Source organism: Pan paniscus, chromosome 20, assembly GCF_029289425.2.
Source record: "Pan paniscus chromosome 20, NHGRI_mPanPan1-v2.0_pri, whole genome shotgun sequence".
Lineage (NCBI taxonomy): Eukaryota > Metazoa > Chordata > Mammalia > Primates > Hominidae > Pan > Pan paniscus.
Window position 1 is genome coordinate 28,198,870 of NC_073269.2, and position 24,838 is coordinate 28,223,707.

General features: G+C 43.2%; 1 protein-coding gene across 1 annotated transcript in view; it reads right to left on the bottom strand.

Moving 5' to 3' along the window:
• Window positions 1-18,874, bottom strand: part of LOC100985080 (zinc finger protein 91) — a 254,457-nt gene extending 235,583 nt beyond the window's left edge. The window contains 3 exon segments of the mRNA XM_034946629.4: window positions 2,361-2,456; window positions 3,277-3,403; window positions 18,839-18,874. Of these exon segments, the coding sequence (XP_034802520.3) occupies window positions 2,361-2,456; window positions 3,277-3,403; window positions 18,839-18,841 (226 nt within the window). The 5' untranslated portion in view covers window positions 18,842-18,874.
• Window positions 18,875-24,838: the final 5,964 nt, after the last annotated feature.

The window sequence follows — 24,838 nt, forward strand, 5'->3', positions numbered from 1 at the left end:
CAGCCAAAGTCTGGGAGAGATTCTGCTTTTCCAGAGGCCCAGAGGAAGATACCCATTTATAGCCATGTGGACTGGCCTAAGGTAAAGGACCTTAGCCTTTACTGTGGTCCTTGAAGCAGTTCAATGACTCAGTTCCAGCTCGCTGAGCCACAGTTTATGGTCAGTTCTGCCTATACAGAAACCCACACAGTGACCTGGAAAGATCCTTTCTGGTACTCGCTGAAAGCCATAGTCATTCACATTTTGATATAAGGCCCACCATATGCAGACCCTACTGCAAAAACCTGCCCTAGTGTCTGCCCTACAGAGCAAAATCCCCTGCCAAAATTCAGTCTGTCCAAAATGGGAATTTAAACTACCCAAGTTTTTTAGGACAAGCCAACTAAAGGTAGACCCTAGTGCAGACCCAGCAGCCTTGTGACAAAGCTACAACCCCCCTCCACTACAAACCCAGAGGGCATCCCATCACCCTGAGCGTCCAACAAAAGATCTTTACCTTCTGAAACCAGTTTATAAAAACCTGAGGTGTTTTCTCCTTCTGTACACAGATGCCAATGCAAAACTATATTGTGCCCATTGTCAATGCTGCTAGTTTAACATAACACTGAAAGTATTGGCAGAAGAATTAGTTGAAAAATGAAAAAGAGCAATTGAAATTGAAGACACATAAGTAAAAAGTTGCTGGCTGTAGCTCATATGAACATATATATAAACATAAACAGTACATTAAAACTTGTAAATACACTCAGTAAATCAGAAAAATATAAAACTAACATACAAGTTAGGGTTCCATAAACTTAAACTCTCTGATAAAATAGAGAAAAAAACTTATTTACAATAGCATTAAAATAATAAATTTCTGAGAACAAATTTAACCAAGGAGGTACAAAATCTTTACAGTGAGAGATATATCAGTGAAAGATATTAGAAAAGACGTAAATAAACTTGAAAATATTTTATGTCTATGAACTGAAAGAATAAATACTGTTAAAGTGCCATGTTATCCAAAATGATCTATAGATTCAAGACTCCCTATCAAAATTCCAGTGGCATTTGTTTTTCACAGTAATAAAAAATATAATTCTAAAATTTAAATGAAAGTATGATATACTTTAAATAGCCGAAGCAAGCTTGAGAAAAAAGAACAAAGTAGAAGAATATCATACTTTGTAATTTTCTTTTTTTTTTTTTTTTTTTGAGACGGAGTCCCACTCTATAGCCAGGCTGGAGTGCAGTGGCACAAACTTGGCTCACTGTAACCTCCACCTCCCGGGTTCAAGCGATTCTCCTGCCTCAGCCTCCTGAGTAGCTGGGATTACAGATGTGTGTCACCACACCTGGCTAATTTTTTGTATTTTTAGTAGACACGGGGTTTCATCATGTTAGCCAGGTTTCCAAACTGCTGAATCAAAAGAAAGATTTATCTCTGTGAGATGAATGCACACATCACAAAGCAGTTTCTCAGAAAGCTTCTTTCTAGTTTTTATCTGACCTCCTGATCCGCCCACCTCAGCCTCCCAAAGTGCTGGGATTACAGGCGTGAGCCACCATGCCTGGCCCTTGAGCCGATGCCCAGCCCTTTATAATTTCAAGACTACATTAGAAGACTATAGAAATACAAACAAGTAAAATGTGTAGAAAAATGAAAAAAAAAGGGCGGGGAATAGTGGCTCACACCTGTAATCCCAGCACTTTGGGAAGCCGAGGCAAGCAAATGACCTGAGGGCAGGAGTTTGAGACCAGCCTGGCCAACATGGTGAAACCCCATCTCTACTAAAAACACAAAATTAGCCGGGTGTGGTGGCACGTGCTTGTAATCCCAGCTATTTGGGAGGCTGAGACAGGAGAACTACTTAAACCCAAGCGGCAAAAGTTACAGTGAGTCCAGACTGTAGCACTGCACCCCAGCCTGGGCTACAGAGCAAGACTCTGTCTCAAAAAAAAAGAAGGAAAGAAAACAATAGAAAAGAAACCACTTCTCATACGTTTCAGACAAGATGGAAAAAAAGAACTTAAAAAATCATTTAACAGTTTCTCAAAATTATGTAGGTATTTCTGTGCCTCCAAAAAAAATGAGTAAGGATTCAGATTGCACAGTCTCTTGTATGCCATGAAGCGGACACTGGTTCTCACCGAAAACTTAAAGGAAAATTATCAAAAATGTAAACAGAAACCTTAGAGAATTTAAAAGCATAAGACAGAAAATGCTCAAATGTGAGAGCATAAAATACTCAGGCTTTCCAGAAACTATTTCCTTTAAAACACGGCTTCCCAAATCACATTTTAAGGACTGGCTTTCTCTTTGACCTTTGGACCTCTCATCAGTGTCACCTGTTGTATTCACTTTCATTCTCACTTACCTGGGGGTTCATTCACCATCTCATGTCTCTTCACAGTCAAAGGCTCTTTTTCTTGCTCCAGACAGGTGATCAGGTCTTGCTTAGAGACAGCAATACCTGTTTTATTAAAAAATAAATAACATGAATCTTGCTCATATTCTCCAATTACCAACCTAGTAATGTGCTCAGTAAAGAGAATGTAATGGAATAGTCTAGTAAATTAATCCCAAAATACTGACTTATAACAGAAATTTTTAAATACTTAGAAAATATTCTAAATTTGTAGGTTCTTAATTTCACTACCCAGTACTACTGAATCAAAACTTGGTGTTGGCAATTAGATTTTAAGGTGTGGGCAACAATATTTTATGCCACTAAACTTCTGAAATTACCACTAGAGTGAAGGACACAGATCAGCTCAGGAATGTGGTCAGTTCAGATCAAGATGAAACATACTAAAGAAATTCTTCTCTATACAGACAAATCCTTAAGATTTTCTCAAAAACAGGGATCTGAAACTCATTTATGCAAAGCATACATTACCAAAATATATTCTACAAAGAAGAGAAATGAAACCTTTACGGTATATTAGAAACTGTCTGTTGGGACAGGCATGGTGGCTCACACCAGTAATCCCAGCACTTTGGGAGGCCGAGGCGAATGGCTCATCTGAGGTCATGAGTTCGAGACCAGCCTGGACAACATGGTGAAACCCTGTCTCTACCAAAAATACAAAAAAAAATTAGCTAGGCATGGTGGCTCACGCCTGTAGTCCCAGCTACTTGGAAGGCTGAGGCACGAGAATTGCTTGAACCCGGGAGGCGGAGGTTGCAGTGAGCCAAGATCGCACCACTGCACTCTAGCCTGGTGACAGAGTCAGACTCTGTCTCAAAAGAAAAACAAAAAAAAAGAAACTATGTGTTTAAGTTATCCTTACCCAGGAAGACCAGGTTTCTGTAGTTCTCTAAAATCACATTTTTATATAAATTCCGCTGTGCAGTGTCCAGGCATTGCCATTCTTCCAGAGAGAATTCTATGGCCACATCCCTAAATGTCAACAGTCCCTGAAAAACACATACACACAAACATATTCACCAGGTAGCCAACAGAGATTATAATTTGACTCAAGGTAAAATGAGAGACTAAAGAGAACAGGTTCTGATTTATAGGAGTGACTGAAATTATCCAATAAAATCATATTTTTTACACAGAAATATTTCCTAATGTGTTCTCTAACCCTGAGAAAACAGAGTGGCACAAGAGCCACAACACCAGTGTATATATAATAATTTTCTAAATAATAACATATATAATAGGTCAGGCACAGTGGCTCATGCCTTTAATACCAGCACTTTGGGAGGCCGAGGCGGGCAGATCACCTGAGGTCGGGAGTTCCAAGACCCACCTGACCAACATGGAGAAACCCAATCTCTACTAAAAATATAAAATTAGCCAGGCGTGGTGGCGCATGCATGTAATCCCAGCTACTCAGGAGGCTGAGGCAGGAGAATCACGAGAATGGCTTGAACCTGGGAGGTGGAGGCTGTGGTGAGTGGAGATTGCAGTGAGCTGAGATCGTACCATTGCACTCCAGCGTGGGCAACAAGAGTGAGACTCCGTCTCAAAAAAATACATAATTAAGGGCATAAACACAAACACGTAGCTTTTTGAGTGCTTCACAAGCTTCTGTGTAATAAACGCTATCTTGTTTAAATAATAGCTAATTGAGAACACAGATGGAGCCTCAACATTAGATGTTCTCCATTTTTACTAAGGACCGCAGGTTTTCCCAATAGAAATGTTGAGTTATCTACACCTTTGCATGTTCAATAGCCACAGGTAACATTTTTAATATTGCAGATTATAAAATAATCGTGAGAATTCTGCATGGCATATAAGAAGTCATGATGTAGAGAAGGCTCTGGTATATGGAAAAGAAGTACTTTTCAGAGACTCTTGACTATCATAAGAGTTTTTAGAAGTAGTTAAAACAAACTCATTAGGGAGAAAAAACCCAAGTAGAGAAGTCAAAGTTTGCAAGTACTAAACGCATGGCATTCCAGGAGGCAGAGCGGACACAGCTCTTGATCTGAGACATGTTTAACTGAAAAAAAGCCATTTTTTCCTTTCTCTGAAAATTCTTTTCACATGCGATTCTCGGACAAATTACACCTGCATCTGGAGAATATGCCTTTAAAGGTATCAGCACCACATGTTTACCTGGTACCACCACACTCACAGGCAGAAGGACCAAGACTCACAGAAAAAGTCCACCCATTTCTGTCCTTCATACCAGAAGCGATTCAGGAACCATGAGCTGCTCCACAGAGATAAAAGTAAAAGTTCCTTTTCTTCTGTCCTCAGGTGCCCTCCCCTGCCATGGACATCAGCAATTTCTGCTACAGCAATGAAAATACGGGCCACACTTTCCTGTCACTACCAAACCAAACAGAACCAGCCCTTTGACCATTCTTTAGAGCAAAGGTAGAACTCTCATGAATATATCTTGAACCCCTCATACTTGATTTTGGCCTCACGTTAGAGTCACAAGAGGCACTTAATTAAAACAACATGGGCGGGAACAGTGGCTCACACCTGTAATCGCAGCACTTTGGGAGGCCAAAGTGGGCAGATCACTTGAGGCCAGGAGTTTGAGAACAACCTGGCCAACATGGCAAAACCCCATCTCTACTAAAAATACACAAATTAGCCAGGCATAATGGTACGTGCCTGTAATCTCAGCTACTTGGAAGGCAGAGGCAGGAGAATCGTTTAAACCTGGCAGGCGAATGTTGCAGTAACCTCAGGTCGCACCACTGTACTCCAGCCTGAGCAACGGAGTGAGACTCCGTCTCAAAAACAAAAAACAAAACATGATACCTCCGCCCAGAAGAATAAACAGACCTGTGGATAGGGCACAAGTAGATATTTCTGCAAACTGGCCATGTAATCTTAATTAGAAACCTGGGCTGGGCATGGTGGCTCACACCTGTTATCTCAGCACTTTGGGAGGCCAAGACGGGGGGATCACTTGAGGTCAGGAGTTCCTGACCAGCCTGGCCAACATGGTGAAACCCCATCTCTACTAAAAATACAAAAATTAGCCAGCTGAGGTGGCACTTGCTTATAATCCCAGCTACTCAGGAGGCTGAGGCAGGAGAATCGCTTGAACCCAGGAGGTGGAGGTTGCAGTGAGCTGAAATCGCACCACTGCACTCCAGCCTGGGCACAGAGCAAGACCCCACCTCAAAAAAAAAAAAAAAAATCAAACCTGGGCTGAAAACCACTTAGCTGGGCATTGCCTTTAAAGCTTTAATGGGCTTAAAAAATACTTGGAAACTGTGGCTCCACTCTCTGTGATGTAATTCTGCAGACTTAGGGTTCATGAGTGGTTTTTTTGTTCTTTGGGTTTTTGTGTGTGTGTGTGTGATGGAGTGTCGCTCTGTAGCGCAGGCTGGAGTGCAGTGGCGCGATCTCGACTCACTGCAACCTCCGCCCCCTGGGTTCAAGCGATTCTCCTGCCTCAGCCTTGAGTAGCTGGGATAACACAGGTGCCTGCCACCACAAGCAGCTAATTTTTTGTGTATTTAAAGTAGAGGCAGGGTTTCACCATGTTGGTCAGGCTGGTCTCAAACTCCAGACCTCTAGTGATTCGCCCAACTTGGCCTCCCAAAGAGCTGGGATTAAAGGCATGAGCCATGGCAGCCAGCCATTAATGGGTATTTTAAACCCATTAATGTTCCCTATCAATTGCTCTTCTGGGGCTCATGATTAGCATTAGAGAAAGCAGGCACAGCATGGAGTCCCTTACACTCAGCACTCTTGTTACAACACAAATACTTCTCAAATGAAGACTACCAATTTTCATATTCTTTGCTGGCTCTTTAAAGTTTACAGAATAAACAGAAGGCAGCAACATCTAAATAAGTCTGCATTTGGAAACCATGAGGTACACATGTACTAATGAGGCAGGAGAATAGGGTCTGGAGGCAGGGAACCTAAGACCATTTCACACCGAATTCCTAGACCTAAATGGAAAGGAAAACTAACTTTCCATGCCTAAGTAACAAAAAGACCAGAGGCTATTGCCTTTGCAAATCCCCACCTTTTCTGTGAGGCAGATAGGAAATTGGCTGTCCACAACCATTCAGACTGATTGTGGGCTGAGTCTCTATTTGAATAAAAGTGACACTTTGTAACTTCACCTTAGCCTCTAATTGGTTGCTTTTGCAATCAATTGGATATTTGCAGAGGATTGTGACCTTTTTAACTTCGCTTCAGCATCTGATTGGTTTCTTTCTGCAACTAATCAGAGCAATTGTGGGCCACCACTTCATTTACATGAGGTGAGCACCAAGTGGCCAATGGGAAACCTCTAGGGGATATCTGAACCCAAGAAAATTCTGTTGTCTGGGACCTTAAGCCATTGTTCGGGCCCACTTTCACACTGCAGAGTGTAATTTCATTTTCAATAAACCCGTTTTGTTCCTTTGTTGCTTCATTCTTTTCTTGCTTTGCTGTTTCATCCAATTCTTTGTTCAAAAGGCCAAGAATCTGGACAACTTGCAGTCAAGACCCTCTACTGGTAACTTATTTTGGTGAGCCAGGCAGGAGAGGAGGTAGGCCCAAAGTATTGGATTTAATTTTTTCCTTTCTCCTTTTACATACAGGGAAGTCTTTCTCTCTTTTTCTCTTTCTCTCTCTTTCTCTCTCTCTCCTCCCCTCCCCGCGACCCAGGGCCACTTTTTGATGAAACTGAAAGGTTTCCACGTGCAAGTGCCTGACTACCACCTCACAGTTTGGGTGAGGGACCTGAGACCTTTCGTCTGTTTGTTTTTCTGAGTCCTATTGTTTTTGTCCTTTTTCTGAGACTGTGTCCGGAATTGGTGGGTTCTTGGTCTCACTGACTTCAACAATGAAGCCGCGGACCCTCGTGGTGAGTGTTACAGCTCTTAAGGTGGCGCGTCTGGAGTTTGTTCCTTCTGATGTTCAGATGTGTTCGGAGTTTCTTCCTTCTGGTGGGTTCGTGGTCTCGCTGGCTCAGGAGTGAAGTTGCAGACCTTCGCGGTGAGTGTTACAGCTCTTAAGGCAGTGCATCTGGAGTTGTTCGTTCCTCCCGGTGGGCTCGTGGTGTCGCTGGCTTCAGGAGTGAAGCTGCAGATCTTCACGGTGAGTGTTACAGCTCATAAAAGCAGTGTGGACCCAAAGAGTGAGCAGTAGCAAGATTTATTGCAAAGAGCTAAAGAACAAAGCTTCCACACTGTGGAAGGGGACCCCAGCGGGTTGCCACTGCTGGCTCAGGCAGCCTGCTTTTATTGTCTTATCTGGCCCCACCCACATCCTGCTGATTGGTAGAGCCGAGTGGTCTGCTTTGACAGGGCGCTGATTGGTGCCTTTACAATCCCTGAGCTAGACACAAAGGTTCTCCACGTCCCCAGCAGATTAGTTACACACAGAGTATCGACACAAAGGTTCTCCAAGGCCCCACCAGAGTAGCTAGATAGAGTGTCGATTGGTGCACTCACAAACCCTGAGCTAGACATAAATGTTCTCCAAGGCCCCACCAGAGCAGCTAGATACAGAGTGTCAATTGGTGCACTCACAAACCTTGAGCTAAACACAGGGTGCTGATTGGAGTGTTTACAAACCTTGAGCTAGATACAGAGTGCCGACTGGTGTGTTTACAATCCCTGAGCTAGACATAAAGGTTCTCCAAGGCCCCACCAGAGCAGCTAGATACAGAGTGTCGATTGGTGCACTCACAAACCCTGAGCTAGACACAGGGTGCTGATTGGTGTGTTTACAAACCTTGAGCTAGATACAGAGTGCCAACTGGTGTATTTACAATCCCTGAGCTAGACATAAAGGTTCTCCAAGGCCCCACCAGAGCAGCTAGATACAGTGTCGACTGGTGCACTCACAAACCCTGAGCTAGACACAGGGTGCTGATTGGTGTTTACAAACCTTGAGCTAGATACAGAGTGCCGATTGGTGTATTTACAATCCCTGAGATAGACACAGGGTGCTCCAAGGCCCCACCAAAGCAGCTAGATACAGAGTGTCGATTGGTGTATTTACAATCCCTGAGATAGACACAGGGTGCTCCAAGGCCCCACCAAAGCAGCTAGATACAGAGTGTCGATTGGTGCACTCACAAACGCTGAGCTAGACACAGGGTGCTCCAAGGCCCCACCAAAGCAGCTAGATACAGAGTGTCGATTGGTGCACTCACAAACGCTGAGCTAGACACAGGGTGCTGATTGGTGTGTTTACAATCCCTGAGCTAGACATACTCTCCACGTACCCACCAGACTCAGGAGCCCAGCTGGCTTCACCCAGTGGATCCCGCACCGGGGCTGCAGGTGGAGCTGCCTGCCAGTCCTGCGCCATGCGCTCGCACTCCTCAGCCCTTGGGCGGTCGATGGGACTGGGCACCGTGGAGCAGGGAGCGGCATCCGTCGGGGAGGATCGGGCTGCACAGGAACCCACGGAGGCGAGGGAAGACTCAGGCATGGCAGACTGCAGTCCCGAGGCCTGCCCCGCGGGAAGGCAGCTAAGGCCCGGCGAGAAATCGAGCGCAGCGCCAGTGGGCTGGCACTGCTGGGGGACCCAGTACACCCTCCGCAGCCGCTGGCCCGGGTGCTAAGTCCCTCATTGCCCGGGGCGGGCAGGGCCGGCCGGGGGCTCCGAGTGCGAGGCCCGCCAAGCCCACGCCCACCTGGAACTCCAGCTGGCCCGCAAGCACCGCACGCAGCCCCGGTTCCCGCTCGCGCCTCTCCCTCCACACCTCCCTACAAGCTGAGGGAGTCGGCTCCGGCCTTGGCCAGCCCAGAAAGGGGCTCCCACAGTGCAGCGGTGGGCTTAAGGGCTCCTCAAGTGCCGCCAAAGTAGGAGCCCAGGCAGAGGAGGCGCCGAGAGCAAGCGAGAGCTGAGAGGACTGCCAGCACGCTGTCACCTCTCAAGACCTTTTGCTTTTCTCCTTTTTCAGTCTTTCAGCAGCCATTTTCTAGTAGATGTTGGTAATTGAGTGGAACTAGCCAGAGCCACTCTCTGATGTTCTCTGAAGGCCAATGAGCAAACAGGGCTGCCTGTCCTGCCCAGAAGGGGGAAAGATTTTCTATCCTTTCTGGTTATAGTCCCTTATCCCTACATATGACACCGTTGGCAGCGGGCAGTTCGCCCAGGGTGAACTCACGTTTCAGGTGACTTAAACCTTTTCTTTTCTTTTCTTATGCTAAATTCTTCCCTTCCCCCACTCAACTAGCTATGAACAGAAAACCCACCTAGCTATGTAAAAAGGTTATATAAGTCGGAGGGTCCAAGCATGTTGCAGGTGGTCTGTGAGGTGCATGGTTGGGGGGGGGGGGGGGGCGGAGCTTGTGAAAGGAAATGTATTATTGCTGAAGTTGAGAGAGTTAAAGGGTTGCTTTAAATGGGATAGATAAACCTTTAAAAAAGCTCATAGTAGTCCGGGCGCGGTGGCTCATGCCTGTAATCCCAGCACTTTGAGATGCTGAGGCGGACAGATCATAAGGTCAGGAGTTCGAGACCTGCCTGACCAACTAAAACTACAAAAAAATTAGTCTTGCATTGTGGCACGCACCTGTAATGCCAGCTACTCAGGAGGCTGAGGCAGGAGAATCGCTTGAATCCAGGAGGCAGAGGTTGCAGTGAGCCAAGATCATGCCACTGCACTCCAGCCTGGACAACAGAGCAAGACTCTGTCTCAAAAAAAAATTAAAAAAAAAAACAACACCTCATAGTAGGTCATCAGTGGTGGAGGGAACCATTCTAAAGTTGTGCTGGCACCTATCTAAGGTCAGAGCCATCTGACAGACTAAGTCTGGGGCCTAAAGAGGGGATGTTCCCAGAGACCCCAGTCTGGGCCAAGAAGTTTTCCAGAGAGATGCCCCAGGAAAAATGTGGGTCACCTAATGAGCCCTCTACTTTGCAAAGTCCTCTTCTTTTTTCTTTTTTCTAGACCACTACGAGCAACTCTTAATCTATTTCACCTGATTCCACTGTGGGGAACTCTATTTCCAATTCTGATTCCCTGCTTGGCTATATCTTCCACCATTAGAATCAATTTGACCCTGACAATCTAAAGAGAAAATGTATAATATTTTTCTGCAATACTGTCTGGCCCTATTATGAGCTGCTCAGTTCAGAACACTGGGCAGTCAATGGTAGCATTAATTATGACACTATCCTGCAATCAGGCCTATTTTGCAAGAGGCAGGGCAAATGGTCAGAAATCTCCTATGTACAGCCCTTCATGACCCTATATCAAAACCTAACAATCTGTGAAACTCCCAGAACCTACCCCCCAAAGGAAAGTTCTAAGGCAGAAGTAGATATTATAGATAACCTTCTTTTACAGGGCCACCTGGTTCTCAGGGTGAGCAGCGACCATCCTTGCCAAGCGACCCCTTGCCAAGTGCTTCTGAGGCTAAAACTCAGAAGCAAACACCAGGGACCCTACAAGTTCCCCTCATACTCAAGGGGGAACACTGTATTGAACTCTCTCTCCAGCCCTGCTACCTCTTAGGGTAGCAGGAGCTGAGAGGCCAGTCCTAGTGAAGGTCCCCTTCTCTATATAACTGATACGCAACAATGTAAGGAGAAGCTAGGAAGCTATTCTGAGAATCTTGGGAAATTTGCTGATGGGTTTCAAACTTTGATCTCTCATGGAGAGATGTTCAATTTATTCTAGCAACCTGTTGCGTCCCTTCAGAAAAAGAACAAATCTTTTGACGCCACCCACCAGGAAGCGGATGGATTATTCACCTGAAACCCTCAGGGCAATCACTCAGGACCAGAAACAGTTCCCACTACTGATCCTCATTGAAACTACAACACCACTGTAGGAAACAACCAGGCTAAATTTCTTGAGGCTCTCCTTGGAGGAATGAGAAAGGGAATAACTAAGGCAGCCTGGCCTGTTGGCCAGGCTGGTCTCGAACCCCTGACCTTGAGTGCTCCACCCACCTCGGCCTCCCAAAGTGCTGGGATTACAGGTATGAGCCACCACACCTGGCCTCAAAAATATTCTTAACTTAAAAAAAAAAAAAAATTAAATACATATGGAACCAAAAAAGAGCTCTAATAGCCAAGGCACTTTTCTAAGCAAAAATAACAAAGCTGGAGGCATTACATTACCCAACTTTATATTACAAAGCTACAGTAACCAAAGCAGCATGGTACTGGAACAAAAACAGACTCAGACAAATGCAACAGAATAGAGAGCCAAAAAATAATGCCACGCACTTAAAACCATCTGATCTTCAACAAAGCTGACAAACAGAAATACAGGAATAATTTCCTATTTAATTTTAAATGTTATTTAAAATTTTAATGTAAACATTTAAATTTCTGGCCAGGCGTGGTGGCTCATGCCTGTAATCCCAGCACTTTGGAAGGCCGAGGCGGGTGGATCACGAAGTCAGGAGATCGAGACCATCCTGGCTAACACGGTGAAACCCCATCTCTACTAAAAAATACAAAAAATTAGCTGGGTGTGGTGGCGGGCACCTGTAGTCCCAGCTACTTGGGAGGCTGAGGCAGGAGAATGGCATGAACTCGGGAGGTGGAGCTTGCAGTGAGCCGAGATCGTGCCACTGCACTCTAGCCTGGGCGACAGAGCGAGACTCCATCTCAAAAAAAAAAAGAAAAAAGAGAACAAAAATTAAATGTAAATATTTAAATAATCCTATTAAAAATAATGCCGCACACAACCATACGATCTTCAACAAAACTGACAAACAGAAATATGGGAATAATTTCCTATTTAATAAATGGTGCAGTAATAACTATTTAGCACTATGTACAAAGCTAACCCTGGATCCCTTCCTTACAACATATACAAAAAATAACAAGATAAATTAAAGACTTAAATGTAAAACTTAGAATTATAAAAAACTCTGGAAGATAACCTAGGAAATATCATTCCAGACACAGGAACCAGCAAATTTTATAATGAAGATACCAAAAGCAATTGCAACAAATTGACAAATGGGATCTAACTGAAGAGTTTCTTCATAGAAAACTATTAACAGAGTAAAGACAACCTACAGAATAAAAGAAAATATTTGCAAACTATGCTTTTGACAAAGGTCTAATATCCAGAATCCATAATGAACTTAAATAAGTTTACAAGAAAAAAAAAAAACCTCATTAAAAAGTAGGTGGCCAGGCACGGCCACCTACTTGCTCATGCCTGTAATCCCAGCACTTTGGGATGCCGAGGCAGGTGGATCACCTGAGATCAGGAGTTTGAAACCAGTCTGGCCAACATGGTGAAACCCTATCTCTACTAAAAATACAAACTTAGCCAGGCGTGGTGGCAGGTGCCTGTAATCCCAGCTACTTGGGAGGCTGAGGCAGAAGAATCGCTTGAATCAGGGAGGCAGAGGTTGTGGTGAGCCGAGATTGCACCACTGCACTCCAGCCTGGGCAACAAGAGCGAGACTCCGTCCCCCAACCCCCCAAAAAAAAAAATTAATAAAAACAAAATATGGCCAGGCGCGGTGGCTCACGCCTGTAATCCCAGCACTTTGGGAGGCCTAGGAGGGCAGATCACGAGGTCAAGAGATCGAGACCATCTGGCCAACATGGTGAAACCCTGTCTCTACTAAAAATAGAATTAGCTGGGTGTGGTAGCAGGCTCCTGTAATCCCAACTACTAGGGAGGCTGAGGCAGGTGACTCGCTTGAACCTAGGAGGCGGAGGTTGCAGTGAGCCAACATCTGCACAACTGCACTCTAGCCTGGGGACAAAGCCAGACTCCGTCTCAAAAAAAAAAAATCCTAAAATAGGTACATAAACATCATGGAACACTGTGTGGCCATAAAAAGAGACCAAGATCATTTCTTTTGCAGCAACATGTACAGAGCTAGAGACCACTATCCTTAGAAAACTAATGCAGAAACAGAAAATCAAATGCATGTTATTATTTATAAATAAGAACTGGCTGGGGGCAGTGGCTCACGCCTGTAATCCCAGCACTTTGGGAGGCTGAGGTGGGTGAATCATGAGGTCAGGAGTTTGAGACCAGCCTGGCCAACATGGTGAAACCCTGTCTCTACTGAAAATACAAAAATTAGCCAGGTATGGTGGTGGGCGCCTGTAACCCTAGCTACTTGGGAGGCTGAGACAGGAGATTCGCCTGAACCTGGGAGATGGAGGTGGCAGTTAGCTGAGATCGTGCCACTGCACTCCAGCCTGGGCAACAAGAGCAAAACTCCGTCTCAGAAAAATTAAAACAAAAATAATAATAAGAGCTAGATAATAAGAACACATGGACACAAAGAGAGGAACAACAAAAACTGAGACTTAGTTGAGGGTGGAGAGTAGGAGGACAAAGAGAATCAGAAAAAAATACTTGTTTGGTGCCATGCTTAGTACCTCAGTGACAAAATAATCTGCACACCAAACCTTCATGACACAATTTTACCTATAAAACAAACCTGCAGATGTACCTATGAACCAAAAATAAAAGTTAAAAGTAAAAAATCCACGGGTGGAGGAGAGTGCAAGGTAAGTGGAAGGACTGGTTTGTACTACAGATAGTGGCTTAGGTGAGGCTACACTGATTTATTTTTGTGCCCATGAAGGCAGAAGAGATTATGAACAGTTGGTCAAAACCCTAGGATGGTGGAGAAAACAGATTACTGCTGCAGATTCAGTGTCTGCAGGTGGGGATATTCCAGGAGACATAGTCATTTTTTGGGTTTTTCGCAAGAAGCACTAGGATAAACAATGCTGTTGTGAATTTTCTGAGGGTGGTACCTAGTCCTGGGAGGGGTGTGGGCACGTCAATGTCTAGTGGGTGTGTTTGTGAGTGGGTGGAAATCTTCTGGTGGTAGCTGTGGGAAAGTGGGGTTTGTTATCACAGCTCTTGTCCTTTAAGTTTTCAGTCCTCGCTCACCCTTGGAGGAGACCTGAAATCACAGGACAATGAGCTTGTGTACAGGAGAGCAGAGCCTCCCATTCCAGGCACCCAGAGTTCCATTCCAGGCCAGGCCTCTGTGATATCTTTTTTCTGGCACCAAATCTGTAGAGTTTACTGAACACCAAGCAATCCTCCAACACTCATTGTCTAACATTTGAATTCTGACACCACCCAGAGTCAGCATAGACCCTGATTCAGAGCACAATCCACAACACTGTCTTTACTGCAGATGCCAGTCACAAACTTCATGGGCTGACCTATGCTTCTGAGCCACTGTTTAATAACTGGGGACTCCCAGAACTTTCCTCAAGTTCAGTAATATAACAGAGCTATTCACAGAACTCAGTGAAACACTGTAGTTATCTTTACCAGTTTATTATAAAAGATACAACTCAGAAAAAGTCAAATGGAAGAAATACATAGGACCAGGAAAAAAGGTGGGGAAAAATGAAGCACATAGATAATCCTGGTAAAGAGCTATGATTAATAAAATTCTCCATCTTTGTATTCTCCAAAAATAGTTTTTCAAAAGAAATACCCTCTTATTATGACTTAGATGGTGCTCTCTTTTCTCACCTGTTGTAGAGCCAGACATAGACTCTGCATATTTTCTTCCTTTTCTTAAAAAAATCAGCTAAATTTGTCTTCAGTGGTCAAAATAAAATACTTCTTAATCAAACTTCTTTTTCCCACAGCAACTAAACTTTGAGCTACACTCAGTCTGAGCCAACATACAACCCCATTTTATGTTCACCCTAAGAATATGCTAACTTCAGGGTAAAACATTTTCTGATCTAAAACCTGACTTTTTCACTCTCTATTCACCATTCTTCTGCTATTTTCTTTCTAATCTTGTTTTCTTCCCTCTGTGGAAAAAAAGTCTGCCTGAACTTTGCAATAATAGTTGGTACTTCCTCCTGTTGCAACACTCCTTTGGAATTAAAATTTTTTTTACAAAAATCTATAACTTTGTTTAATTTTACAAAATTTAGAAACTGCCTCAAAACAATAATACTTATCTTCAGTAAGACCTTCACAGCACTTTTTCATTTTAACCTTAACTGCACCTGCCTGTGCATCCCCAGCTTCCCAGGGCTCTCAAGCTTCTCTCAGGATAAAGCCTTCTTCCATGGCTGGGGTGAGCAGGCTGACATATCTGCAGAAAAGGCTCCCCAGAAAGAACTAACTGGGCCTTTAATAACCTCCTTTTGCAGGCTCAATATTAGCTTTAGATGGGCTCAAGCTTTAATTTTCATGTCTGAGTTATTCACTTGGTGTCTGAAACTATGTGTTTGAAAAATCCAGCAAAATTACTGAAACGCAGTGTTAGTATATAAAAAGAAAATTTTAAGGTGCTTCCATTTCATACCTCTGTAAGAAAACCAAAAGTATCTACACCTTTCAAACAATTAAAGTATTATTTTATTATTTATTTTAAAAGTTATGTAGTAGGCCGGGCACGGTGGCTCACACCTGTAATCCCAGCACTTTGGGAGGCCAAGGCCAGCAGGTCACCTGAAGTCTGGAGTTCGAGCCTAGCCTGGCCAACATGGTGAAACCCCATCTCTACTACAAATACAAAAATTAGCCAGGCGTGGTGGTGCGCATCTGTAATCCCAGCTACTCGGGTGGCTGAGGCAGAAGAATCACTTGAATCTGGGAGGCGGAAGGTTGCAGTGAGCTGAGATCATGGCACTGCACTCCAGCCTGGGTAACAGAGTGAGACTCAGTCTCAAAAAAAAAAAAAGAAAGTTATCTAGTAAACAATTAGTCATATGAGAACACTTCTAGGAGGTACCAAATTTCATCTCATAACAGCATTAAATTCAGAAATCAAGATCATAGGATATAGAACAGATATTCACTGCCACAAATTTATGGTGCAAAAAGAGGAACTATGTTTTCATGAATCTATGTAACTCACCAATTATCTACTACATTTTCTTGTGGAAAGGTATTTAATTTTTACAGCCAAAAAGGAAGAGAGATTGTCTCGCTCTGTCTCCCAGGCTGCAGTGCAGTGGTGCGATCTCGGCTCACTGCAACCTCCACCTCCTGGGTTCAAGTGATTCTCCTGCCTCAGCCTCCCAAGTAGCTGGGACTACAGGCACGTGCCACCATGCCCGGCTAATTTTTGTATTTTTAGTAGAGATGAGGTTTCACCATATTGACCAGGCTGGTCCTGAACTCATGACCTCGTGATCTGCCCACCTCAGTCTTTCAAAATGCTGGCATAATAGGTGTGAGCCACCCCACCTGGCCCTTATTCTTTTCCTTAGTAGGATTCTAACAGCTAAACCTTGGAATTCTGTTTGAAATTACCCAGCCATAAACACAACTGACAAATTTTCTAAACTCACTCTGGGAAAGAAAAAGGTAAATAAAAACTTTTAACAAATAGAATATATAATTAGATTTTTTTTTTCTGAAACCCAACTCTTACATGCTCTTTGCACATATTTTCTTCCCTTTCAAATGCTACTAATAAAATGCAATTTACATTTAAAAAAACTGAAGTCACTGACTGGGCGTGGTGGCTCACGCCTGTAATCCCAGCACTTTGGGAGGCTGAGGAGGGCGGATCACGAGGTCAGGAGATCGAGACCATCCTGGCTAACACGGTGAAACCCTGTCTCTACTAAATACAAAAAAATTAGTCAGGCTGGTCGCGAACTCCTGACCTCAGGTGATCCACCGCCTCAGACTCCCAAAGTGCTGGGATTACAGGTGTGCGCCACCGTGCAGGCAAGGGTTAGTTTTTCAAAGGAAGAGTGCAGGGGAGAGTCCTATCAGTCCAAGGGCATCCATCTGTTTCCATTGAGAGGCTACACTCCATACCTCAGGTTGTTTTATGAAAGAAAATAACCCAGTAGATTATATTCACTAGACACTCGAGCAGACATAGCCATGGTATGTATTATTGGTTTATTCACAGAAACTACTGTGATATATTGGTTTATTCACAGAAACTACTGAAGCCCAGGACCAGAAAAAACTGAAGGTGGCTGAGGCCACATCACCCATAAAGTTTCCAAAGGGAAACCTTGACCCAAAAATATTCTGATACTATCTCTGTGCCTAGAGAAAATTTTTAAACATGAGGCGAAAAGATTTTTTACAATATAGTATCAGGGAATTGTTCTTCTTTTTCTTCTCATAAAAAATATTTTCAAACAGAAAACGATTTTTTAAGTGCCATTCAATGTCAAAAAATGCTTAGTTAAAATACAGTATCTAAAGTGTACAATAAAAGACAAATAGTTGATAGTGTGACTTAGAAAGGGGAAGCTGGCATTTGAGAATGTGAGAAGAAACTGGAAATTTAGTATTTTACTGCAAGTCATAGTTAGTCTGGAGGAATGGGATGAGGGGTAGGCTTGAGACCCAGCTTGAGAGAACTGTGAAAAATGCAGGGGAAAATCAGTCCCCTGTGGAGTGTGAAAATAACTAAGTAGCAGGCAATTAGACGGAGGTTACTCTAGTCCCTGGGTTCCTATTTTTTAAAAACTCTAACTCAAATGCATTTTTTTGCAAATTACTGAATTGAGGGAAACAAAAATTTAGGCTTAACCAATCATAAACTGCCAATTAACCTCTGATTACATAACCAGGAAATGTCCACCTTAATTGTACAAATCAAGTAACTATGAACTGTACCTAACCAATTATTTAATTTGGTTTTCTTCATCATGTACCTTTAAAAGTCTTTCCTTCAAGGTGCTCTCATAAAGTCACAAGCTCCAAACCACAGCTGAATGCTCCACAATTTTTGAATCACTCTTTGATTAAATTCTCCAATATTTTTGCGGTGATCCCCATAATTTATTTATTTATTTAATTTATTTATATATATATATTTTTTAAGACGGAGTTTCGCTCTTGTTAACCAGGCTGGAGTGCAATGGCGTCATCTCGGCTCACTGCAACCGCCACCTCCCGGGTTCAAGCGGTTCTCCTACCTCAGCCTTCTGAGTATCTGGGATTACAGGCATGTGCCACCACGCCCGGCTAATTTTGTATTTTTAGTAGAAACGGGGTTTCACCATGTTGGTCAGGCTGGTCTTGAACTCCTGACCTCAGGTGATCCACCTGCCTCGGGCTCCCAAAGTGCTGGGATTACTGACCTGAGCCACTGCGCCCGGCCCTCCCATAAAATTTTAATAGGAGAAAACAGGAACTGGGAACCCCAAGGACCAAAACTCTTCCCATTAATGAACCCGCACCCTGGGTCAGGATTCTCCCCTGACGACCCTCCTGTGGTCCCTGCACAATCTGAGAGAGAGGCGGCGCTGCGGGTACAGAGCTGCCCAGAGAGGGCTACAGGCCAGGGCACAGTCACTACGCAGAGAAGAGACGGGATGCCCCGGGGCTGGCTGTCAGCGCGCCGCCATCTTAGCGCTGCAGGGGACTGAGCCGAGCTGGGGAAGGAGAACTCGGGGTGCAGATTGTGGAGCTGACTGCGGGGAGGCCTGAGTCCCGCCATAGCCACTTCCCACGGGTTCCAACCAGCCCCTTCCCCCTCTCGGGATGTCGCACCCGGAACTCTCACCATTTCTAGGCTTCCAGGGGGTCCTGGAGTCTTAGCTGTGGATCTCTCAATTTCTGCAGGTCACAGGCCCACAGAGGCTGGACCTCTAGGAGCAGAGGACACAGAGCAGTGAAAGCGAGACCTGGAGCTCCGGCTGCAGCGAGAGACAAAGGCGCCGCCAAATCCCGGAAGCCATCTTGTCTGCTCCAGCTGCGTGCCTGATTGGACGGTTCCCAGCCCAGCGTGCCTGATTGGACAACGTTTAAGGTCCTGACCCTTCAGGCCCTGAGTGACAAAAGATGTGATCAGACACTGGGCTGAGTGAAGACTGATAGCCTGCGCTGCAGCCTTTTCAGCCGGGGCTTCCTCTTTTAGCTGAGCCAGGCCCATCCCATAGGGTATTTGTATTTAACCTTGTGTGTAAGGTCATATACATTTATAAATGATATATGCCTACTTACAAAGAAAAATAATATAATAATAATTATTTTAGAATTTCAGATTTTATGACCTTCCTGGCTTCTGGTCCTTTGAGTAGGCAGCCTGAGAATTTTAAAAAGAGGCAATCCTCAAATAAAATGTGAGCCACATGTGAATTTTAAATTTTCTAGTAGTCAAACTTTAAAAAGAAAAAAACAAGTGGAATTGATTGTAACAATCTAACCCAATATATCCAAAGTACTATCATTTTAGTATGAGAGCAATATGAAATTATTGATGAAATACACATATATATGTATATATGTGTATATACACACACACACACACACATATATGGAACTAAATCTTTGAAAATAACTCTATTTTACCTAACACATTGCAATTCAGACCAGCCACATTCCAGGCACCCAGTAGCCACACGTGGCCAATAGCTGCCACATTAAAATGCAGCTCTGATGTCAGGGGGGTGAAGAAGAGCCTGAATATCCCTTTTTTGCCAGAGGTGAAGGGACAGCCTCTCTCTACCATCATCTCTCTTCAATTCCAAGGAAAAAACAGTTAGTGACCATAGAAAGAACAGAGGACAGATAGAATAAAATAACCACAGGTCGACCTGTGGTTACCTCTGGTTATTTTATTAACTACTGCTGCCCACCTGTTGCTCACCTTAATTCCAAACATCAGACAGTGAACAAAGAATGATGAAGCCACAAAACAAGAAAACTCTGTATCTTCAGATCTGTCCACAGTCTTAACCTCCAATGTTTAGATATGGAGAAAATAGATTAAAGGCAAACTTATTTTGCTATTTGGCCTTGGCCCTAACGGTCAGCCTGTGGTTATCTGTTTTCTCCTGTGGTGTGGTGAACTGTGTGAGTATAAACACCAATCACACGCAGACATGCCTACATGTATTTTTGCATTATTCAATATTCTCTTACAAGACATACGACTTTAAGTCAAGAATAAAGGTAATGTGAGTCTTTTTTCTTGCCTTGGCGCTACCCACAGGGTGCATCATGACATATTGCTAAGTTCTGCATTCAGGTTATGTGACTCTCTTCTTTTACCCAGGCCCAGAATATTTTGCACAATAGAACATATTACTAGGCCCAACATATATAAAATGGGAGGCCCTTGCCTGAGCCCTTTTTACAGAGGGCCTTGTGACATATCTCTGCATCAATCACCTAAGAGATGCAACTGTCCATTTTTCCCTGCACTCTGCCCACAGGAAAAATTGTGACTTATCATTAAGCCTAGGTAGCAGGTGATATGTCTCTCCTGCCTGGGCCTTGAACCACAGAAAGCATTGTTACCTATTGCTGGGCTCAGCACCCAGGTGATGTGACTCTGCTGCCTGTGTCCTGCTGTCAGGAGAAGGTTGTAACATATTCCTGACTGAGTATTCAGGTGATGGGACACTCCTGTCTGGTCCCTGCCCTCAGAAAATATTGTGACATATTCCTGGCCCAAGTATGAGAGTCAACATGTCCTTTGGGAACACTTCAGGACCTTTAACCTTGGGTACATCATCTCACAATTCAGAAGGGCCCTTCCAAACTCAGGAATGAACAAGTGGCTCTTGGCTGTCTAGGTTCTCCATGAGTTCACATTTATTACTGAATTTATGTCCGCTTAAATATCAGGTTTGTTTCTTTAATTTAGGTGTATAACACTGATAACTGAGGGGTAATCATAGGTAATCTGACTTGAATCACAAAGTTTATTCAAATGGCATATCTAAAAAATTTTAGTACTGGTTTATTTAACACAAAAATGTGTCAGAGGCCAGGTGCAGTGGCTGATGCCTATAATCCCAGCACATTGGGAAGCCAAGGAGGGCAGATCACGAGGTCAAGAGATCAAGACCATCCTGGCCAACATGGCAAAACCCCGACTCTATTAAAAATACAAAAATTAGCTGGGTGTGGTGGCACATGCCTGCAGTCCCAGCTACTCAGGAGGCTGAGGCAGGAAAATCGCTTGAACTGGAGAGGCGGAGGTTGCAGTGAGCTGAGATCACGCCACTGAGACTCCAGCCTGGTGACAGAGCATGACTCCGTCTCAAAAAAAAAAAAAAAGTGGCAGAGTATTTTCCTGATGTTCAACTATTTTTGTTTTTCCTGAATTAGCAGTTTTATGAATCAGTGCGTTCTTTAGAATTCTCACAATCCTTACCCAGTCCAAACAATATAATTTTAAAATTATCAGAAACCTGTACTCAACTTGTCTGGGCTATTTCCATCTTTTCATGAATCTCCTTACAGACACAGTACTCTAGGATTTTGCATGTTTTTGAAGTTTATAGAAACTACATCAGAATTAAACCATTAACTGTAGAAATGACTTCAAATAATTACAAAGAAACAAATGAAACAAACTTATTATGTCTGTGACCTGCAATAACTTATCATAACCATAATTATGACTAATAGCTTATACTCAGATATATAAGATTTTTAGAAATTTCATAATATTATGAAATAAATGTTAATAATATATATTAAAATAGAAGTTGAAGAAGATCAAACATTATCTTTAATTCAACAATGCTTTTCATGTAATTTAACATGTCAAATAATTACGTTTTTACTCTTTTGGATGTTGCATAGACCCTCTGTAGCATCCAAAAGTTAGGGGTCTAGGCCGTGCCGAGTGGCTCACACCTGTAATCCCAGCACTTAGGGAGGCCAAGGCAGGTGGATCACCTGAGGTCAGGAGTTTGAGACCAGCCTGGCCAACTTGGTGAAACCCTGTCTCTACTAAAAATACAAAAAATTAGCTAGGCGTGGTGGCAAGCCGCTGTAATCCCAGCTACTTGGGAGGCTGAGGCAGGATAATTGCTTGAACCTGGGAGGTGAAGGTTGCAGTGAGCCGAGATCATGCCATTGCACTCCAGCCTGGGTGAAAGAGTGAGATGCTGTCTCAATAAAAAAGAAAAAAAAAGTTAGGGGTCTAATAATACATAAAATTTGTGTTCAAGAGAAAATTGTTATACTTTTTAATTAGTGTATTATCAATGGTAAAGCTAATTTTAATAAAACCTTACAAGTAAATTCATCAAATTTGTCATTTTTGGCCAATCTAGATTTCCATAAATATGTTATAATCTCTCATAATCATTTAAACTTTTTATATTTTATTTTTATCTACTATTTTATTTTTTCAATTTGACACAACCATTAAGTAATTTCAAACTACACTAAATGTTTCTAACTTCCTTCATCAAAAGCATTTTTTGCTTTCGTTTCTACACTCTATGCAGAATTGTTTTTCATACATCTAATTGATTTAATTATATATAAATCACATTAACTCTTTTTTTTTAAGATGGAGTCTAGCTCTGTCGCCCAGGCTGGAGTGCAATGGCGGGATCTCAGCTCACTGCAACCTCTGCCTCCTAAGTTCAAGCAATTCTCCTGGCTCAGCCTCCAGAGTAGCTGGGACTACAGGCGCATGCCACTATGCCCGGCTAATTTTTGTATTGTTAGTAGAGACGGGGTTTCACCGTGTTAGCCAGGATGGTCTCAATCTCCTGATTTCATAATCCTCCCGCCTCAGCCTCCCAAAGTGCTGGGATTACAGACATGAGCCACGGTGCCTGGCCTCATTAACTCTTAACAACCTTTTAGTGAAATTCCTAGGAAGCAATTTTGAACTGTTTCAGTATTTGTAGACAAAATTTATTTTATATTTTAAATAAATATTTTTTAAATTTTTTTAAAATAACAGGTCTAAATATATTTAGCTTTTTTATACTACATAAAAATAAGATTCTGATCAGGCATGATGTCTCATGCTTGTAATTCCAGCACTTTGGGAGACCAAGACAGGAAGGCTGTTTAAGCCCAAGAATTCAAGTCCAGCTGGGGCAACATGGCAAAATCCCATGTCTACAAAAAATACAAGAATTAGCTGGGCATGGTTGCCTGCACCTGTAATACCAGCTATTCAGGAGGCTGAGGTAGGAGGACTGCCTGAGTCCAGAAAGTTGAGGCTGCAGTGATCCATGATGAAGCTATTGCACCCCATCCTAAGTAATAGAGTGAGAACCTTTCTTTAAAAAAGGCCAAAGCATATGAACTTAATGTTATGGGGTTTTTTTTGGTTTATTATTATTATTATTTTAATAGTTTTGGGGGTACAGGTTATGTTTGGTTACATGGATAAGTTGTTTAGTCGTAATTTCTGAGATTTTGGTGCACCCATCTCCTGAGTAGTGTACACTGTATCCAATGTGTAGTCTTTCATCTCTCACCCACCTCCCGCCCTTCCACCTGAGTCCCCAGAGTTATGTGTATAATTCTTATGCCTTTGCGTAAGAGCTTAGCTCCCACTATGAGTAAGAACATACAATATTTGGTTTTTAATTTCTGAGTTACTTCACTTAGAATAATTGTCTCCAACTTCATCCAGGTTGCTTCAAATGCCAATATTTTGTTCCTTTCTTGACTGAGTAGTATTTCATTGTTTGTGTGCGTTTGTGTGTTTGTGTGTGTGTGTATATATATAGTGATATATATGCGTGTGTATATATAATGTGAAATATATATATATATAGGCACACATATATATCACATTTCTTTATCCACTCATTGGTTGATACGAATTTAGGCTGGTTCTGTATTTTTACAATTGCAAATTATGCTGCTGCAAACATGTGTGTGCATGTGTCTTTTTAATATAATGATTTCTTTTTGTGTGTGTAGATACCCAGCAGTGGGACTGCTGGATCAAATGATAGTTCTATCTTTAGTTTTTTGGCTTTTTTTTTTTTTTTGAGACAGATTCTCACTCTGTCACCCAGCTGGAGTGCAGTGGCGCGATCTTGGCTCACTGCAACCTCTGCCACCCGGGTTCAAGGGATTCTCCTGCCTCAGCCTCCCAAGTAGCTGGGATTACGGGCGCCTGCCACCACGCCCGGCTAATTTTTTCTGTATGTTTAGTAGAGACGGGGTTTCACCATCTTGGCCAGACTGGTCTTGAACTCCTGACCTCCTGATCCACCTGCCTCCGCCTCCCAAAATGCTGGGATTACAGGCGTGAGCCACCCTGCCCAGCCCTACCTTTAGTTCTTTAAAAAATCTTCATACTGTTTTTCTCTAGTGGTTGTACTAGTTTACATTCCCACCAGCAGTGTAAAAGTGCTATTGTTTCACCACATTTCTGTCAACAGCTAGTATTTTTAAATTTTTTAATTAAGACCATTCTTGTAGTGTGGGGAAAAGCAAGAGAGATCAGATTGTTACTGTGTCTGTGTAGAAACAAGTAGACATAGGAGACTCCATTTTGTTCTGTACTAAGAAAAATTCTTCTGCCTTGAGATTCTCTTAATCTATGAACTTACTCCCAACCCCGTGCTCTCTGAAACATGTGCTGTGTCAAACTCAGGGTTAAATGGATTAAGCGTTGTGCAAGATGTGTTTTGTTAAACAGATGCTTGAAGGCAGCATGCTCCTTAAGAGTCATCACCACTCCCTAATCTCAAGTACCCAGGGACACAAAAACTGCGGAAGGCCGCAGGGACCTCTGCCTAGGAAAGCCAGGTATTGTCCAAGGTTTCTCCCCATGTGATAG